Source organism: Leuresthes tenuis, unplaced genomic scaffold (genome assembly GCF_036924035.1).
Source record: "Leuresthes tenuis unplaced genomic scaffold, fLeuTen1.0.hap1 SCAF_3, whole genome shotgun sequence".
In the NCBI taxonomy this organism is placed as follows: domain Eukaryota; kingdom Metazoa; phylum Chordata; class Actinopteri; order Atheriniformes; family Atherinopsidae; genus Leuresthes; species Leuresthes tenuis.
Window position 1 is genome coordinate 28,866,877 of NW_027325357.1, and position 20,776 is coordinate 28,887,652.

The 20,776-nt window shown below is 39.0% G+C and overlaps 1 protein-coding gene across 1 annotated transcript in view; it reads left to right on the forward strand.

The window, feature by feature from the left end:
• cdk18 (cyclin dependent kinase 18) overlaps positions 1-20,073 on the forward strand; it is a 69,681-nt gene extending 49,608 nt beyond the window's left edge. Inside the window, exons 12-17 of the mRNA XM_072382916.1 lie at positions 4,808-4,905; positions 11,108-11,213; positions 11,547-11,589; positions 11,679-11,769; positions 12,929-13,006; positions 14,143-20,073. Coding sequence (XP_072239017.1) covers positions 4,808-4,905; positions 11,108-11,213; positions 11,547-11,589; positions 11,679-11,769; positions 12,929-13,006; positions 14,143-14,177 — 451 coding nt within the window. The 3' untranslated portion in view covers positions 14,178-20,073. The remainder of the gene's footprint in view (positions 1-4,807; positions 4,906-11,107; positions 11,214-11,546; positions 11,590-11,678; positions 11,770-12,928; positions 13,007-14,142) is intronic.
• The last annotated feature ends 703 nt before the right edge of the window (positions 20,074-20,776 follow it).

The window sequence follows — 20,776 nt, forward strand, 5'->3', positions numbered from 1 at the left end:
AATGAACTAACAGTTTATTAAAGATTACATATGAAACCAATAAATATTTCTGTGCTTTAGAGAAAATATTTGTGTCTGTAGTTATTGCCAAATGAAACACTCCAAATATCTGATTTAGTGAGTGGCTCAGATTTGCAGAGGATTTTTTTAGAGTAGAATTATTCTATCTCCTGATGTTTATTGCCACAATACTTCAACTTCAAATCATGCTGCATTTACAGAAACTTGGAAGTGGGACGTTGAAACTCTTTTAGTCTTGCTTTTCACTTTAATATAATCAGCAAATTCTCGCCAGCAGTCAATAGAAAGCAATGCACTAATAATGCTTCACCAGCTCTTTGTCTAATGTTTTATATCCTGACAAGGAAATCTAACTTCTCACAGGTGTTTTTTTTAATTCCTTTTACCAGTCATAAGTTGGAAATTTAGATTTTTTCATTTGCCACAGAATCAGATGCAAAGTCATCATTAAAATAAACTTGTGTGTGCTAGAGTGAGTATGTCAGACATGTTCTTAAGACATAAGAAAAATGTTTCAGCTTCTGAAAAAAGGGCATAATATGTCTTGCTTAAAGGAAGCAAACAAAAGGTCTCCCAAGCAGGATATCCAGAAACATGCCAAATTATATCACAAACAAAAATCCTACTGATAATGCAGAACTGGCAGGAGAGACAAGCCAGGAGCTGATGTTGACAGAACATCAGCAGGAACAGAAAGACTGACTATAACAAGGATTTTGCTATGAACATCGGAAACAAAGGTAAATATACTGAAGGAAGCAAAGATGAATGAAACACAGATTTGGTACAATGATCAAACTTAAACTTGGTGTGAAAAAAGAGCAGGAAGCCAAACAAAGGTTCACAAGGAAACCCAATTTCTAAATAAAACAGAAAGTTGAGTAAGAAATTAAATATCTAAAACACAAATCAAAAAAAGCCCAGATAGTCTGAAGCCAAAAGCCACAGACCATGACAGCTTTATTATATTGCTATAAAAGTATTTTAGTAATGATTAAGTCCGTTCTTTTAAGAGGATATACACCTGGTTTTGTTCCTGAGAATCCAGTTAGAGAGTCCAGTCTCTGCTACCGCAGTCCTACCACTGACAGCTGTTCTGAGAACAAGCTGGGACCCAGTAGGATTCCTGTGTTAGTTAGTAAAAGTAGGAATCGAAAACGCTCAACTTGCTGGGTGAATCTATCAAATCTGTTAACGATACCATGTACAACTTAGTATACAACAGAGACCAGTGCAAACTCCACAAAGCTAGCTTTACTTAATATTAGATCTCTGTCCAATACGTCACTGTTAGTTAATGACTTCATAATTTCACACAATTTAGATTTTCTTTTTCTGACATAAACGTGGTTAACAGAGAGCACAAGTGCTACTGTTCTTAATGAAACAGCAGCCCCAAATTTTAGTTTTATGGATAAATGCTGAAATAGCAGGAAAGGTGGGGGAGAAGCTGCCTTATTTAAAGATACATTCCAGCGTAAAGAGATCTCATTCGGTGATTTCACTTCTTTTGAATATCTTAGTTTTATTCTAAAGGTGTTCCTAAAATTCTGTTCTTAATCATTTACAGATCTCCAGGACACTGTGCAAGTTTTATTGACGAATTTTCTGAATTGTTGTCTGTTATCTCGACTGATTTAAACCATTTTATCTTGACCGGGGATTTTAACATTCACATAGATAATATGACGGATGATATTGCCAAAAAATTTTCTTCTGTGCTGGACATGTTTGGTTTGTGGCAACATGAAACAGAACCGACCCGCCATCGAGGTCACACTCTGGGCCTGGTCATTTCTAAAGGTGTTGATTTTTCTTCTGTTGTGGTTATTGATTTGGCCTTGTCTGACTATTTTTGTATTTTATTTTATTTATTGATCACTCAGAATGTTCAAACAACCATTTTCTCAGTTAAGAAGAGGTACATTAATGGGAAAACAAGTGCTCAGTTTAGGGAGGCCATAGCTATGTTATCAACAATAAGCGCACAGACGGTTGATGGATTGCTGGATAATTTCAACTTGAAAATTTTAAATGTAATGGAAGCTGTTGCACCAATAAGAATCAAGAGCACCTTGAGCAAATACAAAGCACCATGGAGAAACACCACAACGGTCAAAAACCATAAAAGAGAATGCAGGAAAACTGAACGTAAGTGGAGGAAAACAAAGCTTCAGATTCACCATGAGCTGTACAAACAAAGCCTGCGTAGTTATAACAATGAGCTGTGCTATGGTTGAAAAACTCACAAATCCTCCTAAACAGTTAAACCCAGACCTCCTCTCCACTGAGAAATGCAACGAATTTGCCAACTTTTTTAGCCAAAAAAATCAAAATAATTAGGCAAAACATTCACGCCACACAGACCAACAAGAAAACTAATCTGTGTCTAAAACCTAGAAATAACTCTGACGTTATGTCACAATTTAATATTGTTGATTTAAAAATCCTGGAGGAAACAGTTCGTCATCTGAAATCAACAACTTGCACTCTGGACATAATACCATCTGACTTTTTAAAAACTGTTCTTACCACAGTAGAAAGTGATATCCTACAAATAGTTAACAGCTCACTGGCATCAGGCATTTTTCCCAAGTCACTAAAGACAGCTGCCATTAAGCCACTCCTCAAGAAGAGAACTCCAGACGCCTCCATGATGAACAACTACAGACCTGTCTCTAACCTCTCTTTTATATCCAAGATTATTGAGAAAGTTGTATTTAACCAGCTGAACGACTTTCTGAATGACAGTACAAGTCTTGATAGCTTTCAATCAGGCTTCTGACATCATCACAGCACTGAAACAGCTCTGGTCAAAGTGTTAAACGACATTAGGTTGAATACTGATTCTGGTTATGTTTCAGTCCTGGTTCTGTTGGATCTCAGCACTGCGTTTGATACTGTAGATCAGAAACACTGCTGTAGATCACAGAATCCTGTTGCACAAGCTGGAAAACCGGGTTGGACTTTCTGAGGTGGTCCTTAACTGGTTCAGGTCCTACTTAGAAGGCCAAAGTTATTTTGTTATAATTGGCAGCTATGAATCTGAGCGAGTGGCCATGACTTGTGGACCAGGGGTCAATTCTTGGACCTCTTCTGTTTAGCTTGTATATGCTTCCTTTGGGTCAGATATTGCAGAAATGTAATATCAATTATCACGGTTATGAAGACGATACACAACTTTATGTGTCTCTGTCACCAGACGACTGCAGCCCAGCATATGTACTGTGTCAGTGTCTGGAGGAAATAAACTCCTGGATGAAAGAGAATTTTCTACAAATAAATGAAGACAAAACTGAGATAATTCTGTTTGGTAGCAAAGAGAAGAGGGTCAGCGTTGGTAAATATCTTGAGACTTGGGCCCTTACAATAACTGACCGAGTTCGTGACTTTGGAGCGTTAGATAGACTCAGATCTGACTTTCAGCAGCCACATCAAAGCTGTCACCAAGGCAGCTTTTTACCAACTCAGAAACATCAACAGAATTAAGGTTTTTCTCTCCCAAAAAGACAAGGAAAAACTCATCCATGCATTCATCTCCAGTAGACACGATTACTGTAATGGTCTTTTTACTTCCCAAAAAGAGCAGTAAAAATCTGCAGCTCATCCAGAACGCTGCTGGTAAAGTTTTAACCAGGACTAAGAGATATGAACACATCACACCAGTTTTAAAGTCTTTACACTGGCTTCCAATCAGTCACAGAAAAGATTTTAAAAGCCTACTGATGGTTTACAAATTCCAGAATTGTTTAGGCCCAAAATACATCTGTGATATGTTCAGAGAATATAAACCTAGCAGAGCTCTTAGATCCAAGGACTCAGGTCAGATAGTCCAGTCCAGAGTCTAGACTAAACATGGAGAAGCAGCATTTAGCTGTTATGCTGCAAACAAGTGAAACAAACTGCTAGTGGAGATTAAACTGTCACGAAATGTAGACATTTTTAAATCCAGGTTAAAAACATTTATTTTCTCATGTGTCTATGCATGAAATCTGTATGGTAATATGGTTTGATTTATCTAGACTGTTGCTTGTTTTTAATAATTTTAATTCATTTTTAATTATTTTATTTATTTCTCTTTATAATCTTTTACATATTTTTAATGCTTCTTCCACTCCCCGCTGCAATGCTTTTATTTTATGCAAAGCACTTTGAATTGTTTAGTACATGAAATGTGCCATACAAATAAATTTGACTTGACTTGACTTGACTTCGGAAAAGAGCACTTATTCTGTCTGTTCATCTTAAGATATAACTGTACTACAGACTAATTAGTCGTCATTACATAATGTCATCAGTTCTGGTAATCACAGTAGACAGTACCAGAGACATAGGCTCCTTTCTGTTAGTAACAGGAGAATAGCTTGTCAAAATTCATCATTATTATTTCAATAAACTAGGTTTTATCAAAAATTAGAATCATAGACAGATGCATAATTCATGGGAAGTCACCTTCTGTATGCATTTTTGCACGTTAGCTGTTTGCTGAGGTAAGAACACCCCCGCAGCTTTGGTAAACCACAGAGGATTAAACTTGGCTCTCTCGCAATGCAAACGCCTTTTATGAGCTCACCTAACTACATATCCCCCTCATCAGACCACAGGGTGCCTCTTCAACAGGCCACCCCAAATGGAACAAAAGGCTATACTGTGCCCACTTACATATGCACTTATGATCAGCACCCTTTAAAGTGTTTGTGTTTTTTAATTCACCCCAAGTTGAAATTCTTGAGAACTGCTTGTTGTTTGTTTCTTCTCTGTTTTCATCCCGTCCCTCTTCTTTTAGGGGTGTGGGCTGTATCCTGTTTGAGATGGCAACAGGGCGCCCAATGTTTCCTGGTGCCACCGTGAAGGAGGAGCTACATCTGATCTTTAGGCTCATTGGTAAAAAGCAATATAATATGTTCCCATATAATTACAACATTGTCATGTGTACTCAGCCTGTTACAACTCCAGACAAAGAGGTGTAGCCATTCTGATAAATAGAAGAGTAAATTTCACCGTAAACAACACAGTTATAGATCCAGAAGGTAGATTTCTAATAGTTAATTTATCTATTCAAAATATGATTTTATGCATTGCAAATATATATGGTCCAAATGTGGATGACCCCTCATTTTTTCACTCCTTTTTCACTTCACTCTCTGATCACTCAGATAACACACTCATCATAGGAGGGGACTTTAACATGGTATTAGACTCAGGAGTAGACAGACTCAGTACTTCAGGAAGTCAGCGGAACTGGCAGTCCACAAATATTGTTAAACAGTATATGAAAGATTTTGGTCTTTGTGATGCTTGGCGCTCCCACCACCCCACTCTTAGAGAATACACCTTCTTCTCACCGGTACACCACTCATATTCAAGAATAGATTATTTCTTAGTTAGCAGTTCCTTGATGAGGGATATTTCAGACACCAAAATCCACCCCATCACTATCAGTGATCACGCTCCAGTTTCTATTACACTGAAGAATAACAGAGTTACACCACCAGCTAGGAATTGGAGATTTAATACATCATTACTAAAAGACCCTGATTTTATTAATTATTTCAAAAGGGAATGGTCTGTATATTTAGAAAATAATGACCTGCCAGGAATGTCAGCTTGTACTCTTTGGGAAGCCGGAAAAGCAGTTATGAGAGGCAAAATAATCTCTTTATCATCAAATAAGAAAAAGAGGGAAAGTTCAAGGATATCAGATTTAGAACTCAGGATTAAATCATTAGAAATTGTCTACAGTACCTCCAAAGAGGAACACACACTGAATGAATTAAGAAAAGCTAAACTTGAATTAAACAAAATTATTGATAAACAAACACAGTTTCTGATACAAAGACTTCGCTTGGAGAACTTTGAGCACGGCAATTAATCTGGAAGGTTCCTAGCTAACCAACTAAAGAGAAACAAAGAGAAAACAACAATCACTTCTGTTAAAGACTCAAAAGGAAATGTCACCCATGACCCCGATGTAATCAACAATGCTTTTAGGGACTTCTATAAAACCTTATATTCATCACAAAATGATCCATCAGACAGTAACATAGATCAGTTTCTTAGTAATATCAACCTTCCAAAATTACAAACCGAACAGGCAATGGCTCTGGATTCACCTCTTTCAATAGGAGAACTCCATGAAGCCCTTCAACATATGCCTAGTAACAAAACCCCGGGACCAGATGGTTTTCCAGCAGAGTTCTACAAAGAATTTTGGACTGTTTTGGCACCTGTATTTCACAAAATGGTATTACAAGTTAAGCAGAATGGCAGATTATCCCCACACATGAACTCTGCTAACATTATCCTGCTACAGAAACCAGGAAAATCCATCCAGCTACCGCCCAATATCTCTAATAAATGCAGACCTCAAAATAATTTGTAAAGCCCTTGCCAAAAGAATGGAAAAAATAACTCCACTTATAATACATCCTGACCAGACAGGTTTTATAAAGGGTAGACACTCATCCACTAACACTCGCAGGCTAATTAATCTCATAGACTATTCTACCATCAACAACCTGGAAACCACAATAGTCTTTCTAGATGCAGAAAAAGCATTTGATCGAGTGAACTGGAAATTTTTATTCACAGCATTAAACAAATTTGGGTTTGGGTCACACTTCATCAACTGGATAAGGATATTATATAGCTCCCCAAATACGTCTGTCAGGACAAATGATCAAACCTCTCCAAGCTTCAGTCTGCAGAGAGGTACAAGACAGGGTTGCCCACTTTCTCCCTCACTTTTTGCTATTTTCATCGAACCTTTAGCAGCTGCTATCAGACAAGATAGAAATATTAAAGGCATCCAACCCCAAAATATTGAGCATAAAATAAGTCTTTATGCTGATGCTGTATTACTTTTCCTTCAGAACTCACAGACGTCTCTCACTCACACGATCACACTCATAAATAAATTCTCAGCACTTTCTGACTACTCTATCAATTGGTCTAAGACCACAGTTCTGCCCATTAACTGTAGGGTCCAGAATATACCTGCGATCACTTTACAATCAGGAAATATCAGATATTTAGGCATAAACATTTCCTCCAGGCTCTCAGAGCTAACAAAGCTAAATTATGTGCAATTATTAAAGACCGTAGAGGACGATCTCTCTCGTTGGAAGTCCTTACCTATATCACTTATGGGGAAAGTTACAACCATTAAAATGATGATACTACCAAAAGTTAATTATTTGTTCTCAATGATCCCCATAAAACCATCTGCTACTTGGTTTAAGTCACTAGATTCATGCATCTCCAAATTTCTGTGGAAAAACAAACCACCACGTATTAGTTTAAAAACCCTACAGAAGACCAAGGACTGTGGTGGATTAGATTTACCTCATTTTCAGCACTATTCCTTAGCCAATAGGTTACAGTATATATCAAAATGGTTTAAACCTAGCCCAATAGATGAACCATGGATAAATATAGAACAAGCATTGTGTGATAATCTGGAAATCTCTGACCTGCCACTTATTAGTCAAAACGTAAAAAATCACAAATGTTTCAAAAGCATTAACATCAGCACCTCTCTGACAGCCTGGTGGGAATTTCTTAAAATAACAAAGTCTTCAATTGTCCCATGTAAATTACACCCATCTGGAACAATCCTGACATACTGCAAAACAAAAAAATGCTAAACTTTACTCTGTGGAAGATCAAAGGAATCAAACATCTGGAACATATAATCCAAAATGGAAATTTTATTTAATTTGATGAGCTCATATCACAACACGAGATAGGCAGCTAGAATATCAACAACTTAAGTCTATAATAACAAAGAAATATATCCTCCACCAACCAGACTTACAACTCCCGACTAGGGTAGCAGAATTTCTAAGCATCTGCACCCCAAAACTACTATCAAAAATATATAAATTATTGTCTAAAATAGATGACACAATGTCTCTTCCATCCTCAAAATGGGAGGCAGATTTATCCATCAGTTCTAGTCATAGCTTCTGGCCACAAATATGTTTGAACACCTTCAGAATGACTCAGAATTCTAATTTACAGCTCATACAATACAAAATCCTTCATAGAACACACTATACAGGACAAAGGATGTTCAGGATGGGTCTAACACACTCAAACATCTGCTCACATTGCACAGATAACACACCTGATGATTATGCACACGCTTTGTGGTTTTGTGCGCCTGTCCAGAAGTTCTGGCTTGAAGTCTGTGCGGACCTATCAACATGGCTAAAGTGTAGCATCCCTGCATGCCCCACACTGTGCATACTGGGTGACTTAGACAACATCAACATGGAAATGAACTCAGCACACATGGTTCTCACAGTGTTATGTATCGCAAAGAAAACTATTCTCATGAACTGGAAACTGGGGTGGGGCGGGATGGGTACCTTCTGGGGGTACAGTAGCTCCCCCGGTGTATATCCCCATACCCCTCTCCCTTCTGGCTCCTGTACACAGCACACACTCACACATGAAGGGTTTTGGGGGCGTGTGTGTTCGGTGGGGTGTAGTGGATGGGGCCACGTAGGTGGTCCCCTTTGGTTGCACTCTGCAGTTCCCCGCCCCTGTTTTAATTACACCTTAGACATTACTACTTATCAAACACACTCACACACACACATTAGGTCTTGGGGGGTGGTTACACTGAGTGGCATCTGGTGGGCGGGGCTCTTTGGGTATGTAGGCTGCCCAGAGGGCTGCGCTCCCAGTTCTACAAGTTTGGCTGCCCCTCAATTTTAATCGCTCACTATTAGAAAATATTGAAGAGCCAGAAGGGTGAGGGGAGGGGTCTTCTTCCCACACCCCTGCTTCCTGGTTGCTGTTCGGGGCGGGAGGGGCCAAGAGGATTAATTAATTGTTCTGCTGGTTCGGGGTCTGTGGTGGCTGGGGGGCTGCTGGCCCCCTGGTGTGCCCGCTGCACTACACCCCAGTGGAGTCGAGGGAGGGAGGACGTGTGGATGTATGGGACGTGAAAGTGTGTGTGGTAATGATTGGGCCTGGATCTGGGACTTGATGTCGCCTGGCCTGCCTGTGCTTCTCCCGATGGGGGGGCGGCGTTGCCTCTCCCCGCTGCTCGCGACTTCACCCACCTGTGGGCACGTCTTGACTCCCAGGGCACTTGGCCAGGGGCGCTGGGGCAGGCGCTGACCCACTGTGTGGCTGTCTGGGGTGCTTGGCCCTCCTGGGTATTGGGTGGGGCCTCTGCCGGGGGGTTTGGGGGCGCTCGGGCTCCTGGGGCCCGGGTCCAGTGCATGGCCCGTGTCTGGGCGGTTGGGGCCTGGCGGGGTCGGTGGGCTGTTGCCCCTGGCTCTCGGAGGGCCTCTGCCATATGCTTATGGGGGCTCTGTCCGGGGGCTTCCTCTGCAGTCTTCTGGGTGGATGCGTGGTTGTCCCTGCGGTGGGCTTCCTGGGTTCTGTGCTCCGTGGGGGCTGCTGGTGGCCTGGGTCTTGTGGCCCTCTCTGCCTGCTTCTGATTGCTGGGGGGGGGCTGTGGATTGTGGCTCTGTACACTTATACACTCATAACTAAGCACAGTTATCATATAGGTCCTGTGCCATGGGTGTTGCATGTTCTCACACACACACACACACATTCATTAGCCCAGTAGCATGGTCACTAAGCAGTTGATGTATTATCATGTCGTCTCAGGTCATCTATATCCACAGCTGTGTTGTATGCGATTGCCGCTTCTTGTGCTTGTTTTTGTTTGTTTGTGTGTTTGTTTTTTCTCTGCTTGTCTGCTTTCAGGTGCTCCTGGTGGCTCTAAGGCTGGATTCCCCTCAGAGGCCATGGATTGTTGTCTGTTTTGTTTTTTACAGGTGTAGCAGCTGGTTGTCTGGTTTTTGTTTCTATTTTTGTTCTGTTTCCTCTTCTTTCCTCTTCTTCTTTCCTTGTCCCCCGGTCCAGTTCAGTTCTATTACTTGTCATATATTGTAAACAGAAATAAATAAATGGGCATCAAGGGGAGCTTTATATTTATAAAACATCCCTTGGCAAAGCAAATCTGTTTGGCATCAAAGGTATTCAGACTACAATTCTGCTGCCATAATGCTGAACAGGACAAGGGAAAAAATAAATAAATAAAAAATAAAATTACAACATTGTAAATGTATAATGAGAAATGTGCCTTGAGGAATGATCTTCATCCCACAATGACAGCTAAAGTCTTAAGGGGGACATAAATTAATTTCTGGTTCTTTGGGTGTTAGGAAAGTTATTGTGTACATTGTGTTATACGGCCAACCTGCATACTTTGCGGTGTGCCGTTACATGTTACTGGCAGAATGACAGTTCATTTTTGGGATAAGAATTGCAGTGAAATATTTTTTCTATCAATTTGGTGTGTGTGACTTTAGTTTGCTGTGTGTGCTAATGTGAGTTCTCAGGATAGGTTCTGTATGCTCTCTCATCTCATATATCATGCTTTGATGGTTTGAGTTCAGATTTATAATAGTAGCTAAAAGCTGTGACAATGACCGAAAAGAGGCACACCCCTTGAAAGAGTGGGGTTTGCCCAAGCCCCCCAAAACATGTTCATCTTAAAAAAGAGCATAACATGTCCTCTTTAAAGAAACCATTGCCGCTGGTTTGAGCTTTCTGCCTTTTGGTCTGGCCAGCTTGCCTTCTTAGAGGTGAAAATGAATTCTTAAGTTTATCAGCGCTAACCTGATAATGTTAAGGTGGCTGTCCACGAGCTAACGCTAAGTATAGGAGGGGTGAAGCAAGAGAACAAGTCCATATGCATCATGGAGGAATTTTCCACAATTACTCCAGGGTATTGTGTGGGTCTGATTTACAGCTACTCAAAGCACTTATTGAAGTTATTACTGCCAAAGGAGGTTTCACCAATTAGAGTTTCCATTGGCACTTTTAAATACATTACAGGTGTGTTTATTAAAGACACATGAAATGATGTGTCTTTGTGTTATTAGTGTCCCCTGACAGTGTCTATGATTATGTTCTCAACAAAGATCAGATCACATTTTATGACCTATGAATGTAGGAAACCAGGATATCTAAATGGTCCACACGCTGTTCTTATGCTGCTGTAAATAGCAGTGTCCTATGGCATGAGACTATGAAACCTTTCTTTATCTTGCAGGCACTCCAACAGAAGAGACATGGCCTGGTGTTAGCAGTAATGAGGAGTTTCGGTCCTATCTCTTTCTTCAATACAGACCTCAAGCTCTCATCAACCATGTTCCCCGGTAAAGCTGAATAATATTTGTGGCTGAAGAAAAACAACAAGCAGAACAATTGCAAATACGTGACAGAGATGTCCGAGAGAGAAAAATAAAATGAATTAAATCATGCTTTTTTTTTATATAACAATTCAGTTATACTATGGCAATATAAATTAGGAAAAATACATTTTTTAATGAATAATTAAATCAAATACAAACTAACATTTTGACCTGATACAACTAGATGCACTATTAAGTTGTTTGTATTTATCATTTGTTGGTTAAAAAAAGCACAAAACAAAACACATGACCAATTATAACTTCTAACAGTCTGAACTTTTGCTTTGTCGCCATCAGGTTGGACACAGAGGGGATTGATCTGCTGACTGCTTTGCTGCTGGTATGACACAAAAGCATGATGAGCCACACGCAGCTGGAACTGAACTGTTTCACAGATGCTTTCATCAGCTGTCTTTATTATGATTGCAGTATGACACCAGGGGCAGAATCTCCTCTGAAGACGCGCTACGACACCCCTACTTCCTGAGTCTGGGGGACAATATACATAATTTGGCAGACAGTAAGATCTGAAAACACACACACTATCAGATCACTTCAGGTGCAATAAAGCTTTGTAGATTTTAACATCTTCGGCAGTGAACAGGAGACTACACTTAAACTGTAGATTTGTCACTAAAACTACACACTGCCAGCACACAAACACTTACTATGACAACAGAGATGTTTTCTAAGCTCATGTTTGGCTAATTATTTTTCTAATTCCTATAAGTTTGTGAGAAATACCTCCAGTCTTAACAAGGGCAAAAGTATTGGCAAACATTTTGACTTTTGTCTCTGGTGAAAATCCCTCTGTAACTAACTCCATTAGTTAATGAGGGCCTGTTCCACTTTCAGCTTTGCCTGTGCGACATCATTCCATTATTACTGTTATTAAATTACATCTCATTAATTGCATTTTATGCCGTGAAATGTCAAAGTGTCAGCTGTGGAAAATGTCTGTAGCAGACCTGTCAGTGGGCCACATTTGCTGGATCAAAATAGCGTAGGTTTATGAATTTCAGTCAAAAAGCTTCATTATGATTTTATGCTTTAGTTAGAATTTACATTTTCTATTTTCTATGTATTTATATTGTCTGCACAGACACAGTTCAATTGTCTCACATGATTTCTGAAATATTCTGCTCTCCAGTCTTTCAGTTTCAGTTTCAACAATATAAATCTTCTTACATACCATTTCTTCTGTATGCCAGAGAGACATTACCCCATGTAATGTTGGAATAAAAAGAGTAGATTAGCATATAGCAGATATCCTGCATAGGATCTAACGCACTGCAGATAAAAAGTTTAAGCTCTACCTGAAAATATAGGGTAGTGGGTGAGTCTTTGGTTTTAGATCATACAAACTGATAACCGATCTGTCCTTATTTAGTGCCATCAAAACTTAGTTAGATTCCCCAAAGTCATTTTCTATGTGTCACCGATTTAATCATAAAGTCTCATAGAGGGGCTGGTAAAGGAACCATCAACTATTGATGCAATTTGTCACTACCAACTGTAAAAGAAATGGAATCAAACAAAATTTCTGCTTACAAAATACAGGGAACACAATAAAATTCTTATGTTTAAGAACATGTTATGTGGTTTCCATACCATAGTTATACACACTCGTGCTGCATTTCAGTCCTCTTTAATCCTCTTCTCTGCCATCATTGTTTCAGCTGCTTCAGTGTTTTCTCTCAGAGAGGTGCAGCTCCAGAAGGACCCCGGCCACCGCAGCTCAATGTTCCAGCCTTTAAGTAAGGGAGCAGGATTTGACTTCGCTATGAACTTCGGTCAGTCACAGGAAGCCAGTTACAGGAAGCCACAATTTTTATCAGAGTGGGCTGCAGAGATAACTCTTTGTGAATATAAACTACAAATACGTTGCATTAAATTACAAATGTTGATATACAAGACTATCCCAGAAAAGTTATGGAAAATGCAAATAAAAACAAAAAGGATCTCACCCTTTTATTTCATTGCAGATGGTGTGAACCCCTGATATTTAATATTCTATTCCTTCAGTAAAGTTTCACTTTAAGTCACACAGTGAAAACTAAAAATCAGACCAAAAAATATTCCAGATGCAAGAAATTTATCTCAAGTGCTTCAAACCAAAGACAAAAAGGACCATCTAGACTGTTATCAGCAGCAAGTCCAAAAGCCAGGCTCTGTGATGGGTATGGGGTCGTATCAGTGCCCTGAGTAAAGGTCACTTTTCACTTCTGTGATAGAGAAAGATTTACTACCGGTAACTGCAGATCTGAAATGCAAAAATAGATACATGATAACAAGTTAAATTAAGTTGAAGAGTACATATCCTGGATTCATCATGTCTGCAAAGAAATAAAAGTCAAAGTAAAGAAGTTTTTTCTATTTGCATTTTACATAACATCACAACTATTTCTGATTTGAAGTTGCAAAGGTTTGCTCTGAGTCTTTCTTGACCACGAGACAAAATAACTCCTATGCTTTGTTCCTGAACTTTGTTCCTGAGCAGAGCTCTCACAGAAGCAACTGTGCTGTTTATTTACTCAGACACGGAGAAAATGACCACAGCTTCTCAGAGGAAGTGAAAAGAAAGTGAAACTGAGGTGCCATGTCGCTATTCAAATACATTACACTCAACTAGTGTACTCAGAAAAAGCACTTCATCTACTCAGTGAGGTCCAAATATGACTTTGGTTTATTTCTAGGCCCACTCTGATAAGGTTTCATGTGTACTTCATTATGTTATGCTACTGTTCCAGCATCAAACCAAAGAATGTTTACTGGGTGAGAAGTCTGAGAGAAAAGCATGAGTCACTGCATCATTTAAAACATGCTGTAGCATCCGTTCGTGTGAAAGATTGTCAGCAACAACAAGCTTCTACTTCAATTTGTTACTCATCAGGTCGGGGAAAGAATCGAAGACAGAGCATCTTCTAGATTTCTCAGAGGAAGAGAAGAGCTGCACTGAGAGAGGAGCTGCTTTTTCAGTCCACAGGACCAAGGCCAACACTACTCAGCACAACCACAAGCGTCCTCAACTTCTTTACACACAGACACACATAAACACACACCAGCACTTACACACAGACAACCAGTTTGCTCAGTTCCATCGTAGCTGACCCTGGCGGCTTGTTGTCTTTCTACAGACAAACTTTTTCAGCATTTAAAAGGCTGTGCTAAAATACTCTCCTTCCACACTCACCCACGTTTTGCACGATCAACGATGCTGCACATGCTGCCATTGCATAGTTGCACACACCAGAGATTTTTTTCCCCTGATACACAAACGCCTCTCTGCTCAGGCCACTAAATAATTTGCTCTGTATTGCGATGCTGCACACACATACATGATTCTGTTTCCATCATTTGATTTCACAGATAACGTGCACGGATCTGGTCATACAAGGTCATTGTTACCATATCTGGAACTATCATACAGTTGCTGTGCATGTGAGAGTCTGTTCACTTCTGTACAATGTCCAACAAGGTAATTTTCTACAATTTGCTAATTTTGTTTGACTAAATTTCGAACCCAGGCAATTTCAATCCAGAAACTAAAAGAAGAAAAAATAATACAATAGCAATATTAACTACAAACTTGCAAAAGCAATTCTGTGTGTTTATCTTTAAAAGTGCTGGTACATTTTGTCTAAATTAGCTAAAAACAACAAACTGAATCCAAAAATTAAACAAAGAATTGTTGTGATGAAGCTGTCGGAGTCAAGAACAGACAATTAATTATAATTTTGTATAATAGCCGAAGCCCAGGTGATCTAATATTCAGCTGGTGATAGCTATCTACCCACATGTGGTAGCTAGCTAACAAAGAACTTAAATGCAATAGAACATTCTGTTTCACAAGGAAAAAACCATATCCAACCAGTTCATAACTAAAAGTATATTTTGACAATAAGTGGTGAGACACACTTAATGGTCTATTTCCCAAAAAGTCTGGATATTTGTGGGGAAATTGTATCGATGTTTTAAGCAGAAACGGATACAGATCCCACAGACTTGAACTCAAACCGCCCACCTCACATTTCCAGGTTAGCTTTTGCAATTCCTCTATAATGGTGTGTAGGTTTTTTTAATGGTGGACTGTATGATTAATTATGTTTGGTTCCAGTTCCTTCCGGAAACTTTTAGATTTAATTTAGCGTCATAAAAATGTATTAACTCAGACTTTCATAACGCTATGCTTGTTATTTTCCATCGTAGGTGTCATTTTTTTCTTCACAGAGTAGCTGATGTGAAACTGAAACCAACAAGTTTTCAGATACATCCTAATGAACAAGTTTAGTTTTTGTCACAAAGAAAGATGACAGAAAGGCAGAGTGAGAGATTGCTTTGGTAGCTGAATAGATGCCTAGCCGGACATAATGAGGAAAACTTGATTTGACCCTCCATATGATGATGGAATTCAAACTAAATCCTATGTATCTGTTGCAACATTAAATCTAGGTCAAAAGAGTCCCCGATATAATAGCTATGGGTGTGTTGCGTGACTGAACAGTTTTGAAGTTGGACTTAGCAGAGCAGTTTTGACATTACAATGGTAGCATCACACTGGTCTTTACAGTACCTCTACTGACATGTAACAAACATGGAACCTTCCATGAAATTTGACTGTATTACTAATATAAAGCTCTACAGTTCAAAGGATTTCTGTGAACAGACTTGCCTTGCTACAGAACCTCTCTGATTCAAGTCAGTGCCGGTTCTTTTTTTTCCATACAGTGTTAACAGCTGACTTTCACTCAAGTTATTTGAAGTTGCCTTAGTAAACAGTGCATGATATTTTGGCTTGTGAAGAATCTATATTTGATCTGGTGTAGCCGACATGTTAGAGGCTTTTGCTTTGTGTCTGTAAATAACTAACTGTAGATGTATTTCTTAGTCTCCTATTTGCACAAACCAAAAGTGTCCTCTCAAGCCTGCTCCCTTCCCTTTGTGTCTTTCCTTACAGTACCAAAACATGACAAGGTGTCTTATTGAAATCCCATATTCTCACAACTGTAAACTGGGAAAAGTGTGTAATAAAGTTAGTTTTAAGTAGCAGTTTGCATTGAGTAGTAGTCACAACTACCCCTTACATATAACTCAGAGGAGCTTTTAGCTGTAGTTCAGTCAATATATGAATTACATGCAGCAAAAATTATACTTTTGTGGTAAGAGATTTATATGTGAGAACCTTACATTCACACTTCTGATATGTCTGGTAGTATTTTAGCCCAAAAGATAAAAAAAAAATCTGCACACACAGAAGTGACACTGGCTGGTGGTGAAGCAAAAATTTCCCTTTTCCTTAATCTGCTCTGATGTCACCTTCATGCTCTCCTTTCTTGTAAAAAAAAAAAAAAGGAATGCTGAGGTTATCTTCACTGACAAAGGGTCAAGGCCGCATTAGTGACATGGGGTAAAATGAGTGACATCTAGTAGCAAACTCACAGACCGTAACAAATTGAATAGCCTCCACTTCGTGCTTTCCGAGCTTGTAGGAGAAATGACAGAGGCTGCCAAAAACACACACAAAAAATGCATTAGAGCCAGTGTTTGATTTGTTTATTTCAGGTTGTTATAAAAGCATTAAGCATTATCCTGTGGAAAAGTACTATAAACTAATGAAAAGATGTGAATATTGTATTACCATTCTGCCTGTAGAGCCCCCTAAATGTTAAACGCTAGACCACTGAATTATTGGTGCAATGAGTAAGAGATGCTAAACATCTGAGTGGAACATAATAGTGGCTTCCTTTTTTGTCATACTCTTCTTCCAGTCATTAAAACTGTGATTTACTTTAAGATCGATAAAGACCAGAAGGTGTGTCAGCATTTTTTATCTACTTCATATCTAGTGAACGAGTTCTATGTTGAGGTGATAAATCACGAACATAAAATAATGCCTCTGGATTTGGGTTTGACAGTACATCTGTGAAGATTCTAGAAGCTCTGCAAGTCAAATGCACCTAGACTTGTTGTAGCGTTTAAAGATTCTTCCCAAGTTTAGACTAGCTGGCAGCTCAGATCTCAGACATTTTGCCTTTCTGCAGTATGTTTGTTCACTCTGACAGTCTTTAAGACCACATGTGGGAGGCCATCTGCTCATGCTAAGCTAAAGGAGCGTAGCCCCATCTCATTATGGGGATAATGGTGCACGTTTTCCTGCGGAAAAGCATTTGTTCTGTTGTGATTGTTGGTGTACAAAAATAATCTTGTAAAGAATGCCAAAGAGAACTTTACATAGAAGAAAAACACCACACAGCTGTTTGATAATGTTTGATAACACTTTGTCCCCTTAATAACACCAAAATGAAAACTAAATTTGTAGTTTGACTAGTTTGCTTCCTGATTCTGGTGAGTCTGAAAGCCATAAACAAGCGCATTGCAAGTGTGTAAATGCATATAGCAGTCAGTAAAGGAGGAGACCTGTGGAGTTGACTCCCTTCAGGAAATAATATGCAGTCATATGAAAAATAAAGTATACTTTCCTATAAATCTAAGGTTTTATGTATCACAGCATAATGAAAAAAAAAGAATATCTGGTTCTTACCAGGTCTTGAAATGAGGTAAAAAAAACAACCTCAGGTGAACATGTTACACTGTCATTATTTAACGAAGACAAAGCTCAAATGCAGTCAGCTTAGTACACCTCATGATGCAACAGCTTGTAGAATCTCCTTTAGCAGCAATGACTTCAAATCATTGTTTTCTGTTTGTTATCAGTCTCTCACATCATTGTGGAGGGTCCAGTCTTCTTTAAAACACTGGTTTATTTCATTGAGTTTTGGAGCATTGCTTTATGCACAGCTCTCTTAAGGTCCCACCACAGTGTGTCAGTCAGGTTGAGGTCTGGACTGTGACTGGACCTTTGCAACACCTTGATTATTTTCTTTTTACAGACATTCTATTGTAGATTTTCTGCTGTGTTTGGGATGATTGTCCTGTTGATGACCCAGTTTCAGTCAAGTTTTATCTGTCAGACAGATGGCCTCATGCTTGTCTCTTGAATATTTTGGTATCCAGAGGAGCTCATGGTGGACTCAATGACTGCAAGGAATCCAGGTCCTGTGGCTGTGAAACAAGCCCAGATCATCAGCCCTCCACCACCGTGCTTGACAGTTGGTATGAGGTGTTTGTGCTGATATGCTGTGTTTGGTTTTCTCCAAACGTGCTGCTGTGCATTATGACCAAACATCTCCACTTTGGTCTGCTCTGTCCAAAGGACATTGTTCCAGAAGTCTTGTGGTTTGTTCAAATGTAACTTTGCAAACCTTAGAAGAGGTAGTAGTTGGTGATGTAGCTTTTGTTTTCTTTTTTCAGTTTCTCTGAGCATTGCGCAATCTGACCTTGGGGGGAACTTGCTGGAACGTCCACTCCTTGGAAGATTGAGAACTGTCTTGAATTTTTTTTACACATTTTAATAATATTAATCACAGTAGAATGATGGACCCCGAAAAGTTTGGAAAACGGCCTTATAACTCTTCCCAGATTGATGGGCAGCAACAATTGCTTCTTTTAGCTCATTGCTGATGTCTTTCCTCCTTGGCATTGTGTTAAAACACACCTGAATGCTCCAAACCAGCAAACTTACAAAACTTCTGCTTTATAGAGGTGCTCACACCTGCTGATGATCAGTTAATTAACTGTGTTTTATCAACAGCAACTGGCTGCTACTTACCCTCTTAATTCCTATGGAAGCTGTAAGTGTGGACTTAGTTTTTGTTGTTATTAAACACTGACACGGTATAACATGTAATTTAATGTGTTGCTGTTCATCTGAGGTCGTATTTATCTAATTTTAAGACCTTGTGAGGACAAGATGATTTTTTTTTATGTTTTGATGAGAATTATCACATTACAGTAAATAAAGTTAGAATTACAGTGAGGAAACCACTAAGTATGGTCCTTTTGTGACTTAAATATTCTGAATCAGTAAACAACAGTACAGCAGTACAGTCACATCTTGAAATTCCCATCAGATGGTCAAAGGTGAAGAAGTCTTTGGCTGAGCCTGGTCATCTCCAGTGAGTTTGATTAACTTTTACAAGGCTTGTGTACGTGATGTCACCCACAGATTCATTAGTTACGAAGTGCATGTGAGAGCTAACAAATGACAAGATCCTTCAGCGCAGACAGAGGTAGAAAATTTAAGAAGAAGACAAGAGAGCCAGGTGAGTTTGAGTGCCTTGAAGCAAAGCACTGAACCCTGATAGCACAGGCCCTGCACCTACTAAGCACCATCAGGGAAGTTTGTGTATGAGTGAAGAGACGGTTATGTGTGACACTTACATAGTTGGTGAAAGTTTTTCTACCTCTATAAGTCAATAAGGAGAATATTGTTGTGACCATCCAACCGTCTGTTCACATGTCAGTGAGATGAAGGTGATGAGGAGAAAAATTCAGAACAGGGGACTTTCAGGGGGATGTATAGCTGAGGATGTTACACTTCCAACCTTCCCTTCCGCTTCCCTTAATTGGCAAAAGTGTGTGTTTAGTTGTGTTAAATTAAGCTATTTTCAATACTGTTATGAAGAAGAAATAATATATATGTATTTTAACAGATGTTTTCATCTTTCTCAGTGAGTTTTATGCTGTTGAAAATACTCAAAAAACAAACAATAGAGCAACGTATTTAAGAGAAAATAAATAAGAAAATTGCAGACAATGTTTAAATGTTTTATAAAAGTTTAGATTTTGTATGAGATGTGATATTTTGTGTGATTTGTCTACACTGTTATACAACGAGAAATTGAATGTACTGTGACCGCCAACAGGCATAAAATTGAATAATTAATAAATTAATGAATAAATAAATGATTAGGATTCTGGGAAACCTTTTCAAGTGTCTTTTTTTCTTTTCTTTGCCCAGTATTATATTCTATTATCAGCTGATTTGATGCAGTTATTGTGGAATGCAGCAACACTGCAACACAAAGTGCAGTAACACAGATGAACTGAAGATGTTCCTATTGGACTTCATGTTGAAGTTGCACCAACTTCATGTTGTTGTTGTTGGTGGATGCAGAATGGTGAATGCAGAAGAATCCCAGCAGGTAGATTACCTTTTCTTTTTTTTCTTTTTTTTTTAGTACTGGAAAACAGAGTGTGACAGAAAAACGGCATATTTATCTAAAAGCAACCAAAAAAAATCATTAGAGCCATAACACAAGCTAAAGAGCACAGCTGGTAAATGCACAACACACTGGAAAGAGAAAGTAAAAGAATTAAATCAAATCAACTATTTAGCAGGTGAAAAAGTAGATGAATACAGTTAATCACTGCAGGAAACAGCAGCTGCAGCAAATCAAAACTTTAAAATGAAAATCATCTGATAACTTTCTTTCACATGTCAGAAAGAGAGGGGCTCTGAGATGGCAATTTGTGTATTTAAAATGACTAAATATTTACACATGCATAAAAATAGCTTAAAATAAACAGTTAGCTAGTCTGGCCACATAGCTGTTGCCACTACTCTTATCAAGTGGTGTCTACAGTACAGTTCCCATCAGTCATTCTGCAGCTTTCTTGTTCCACCT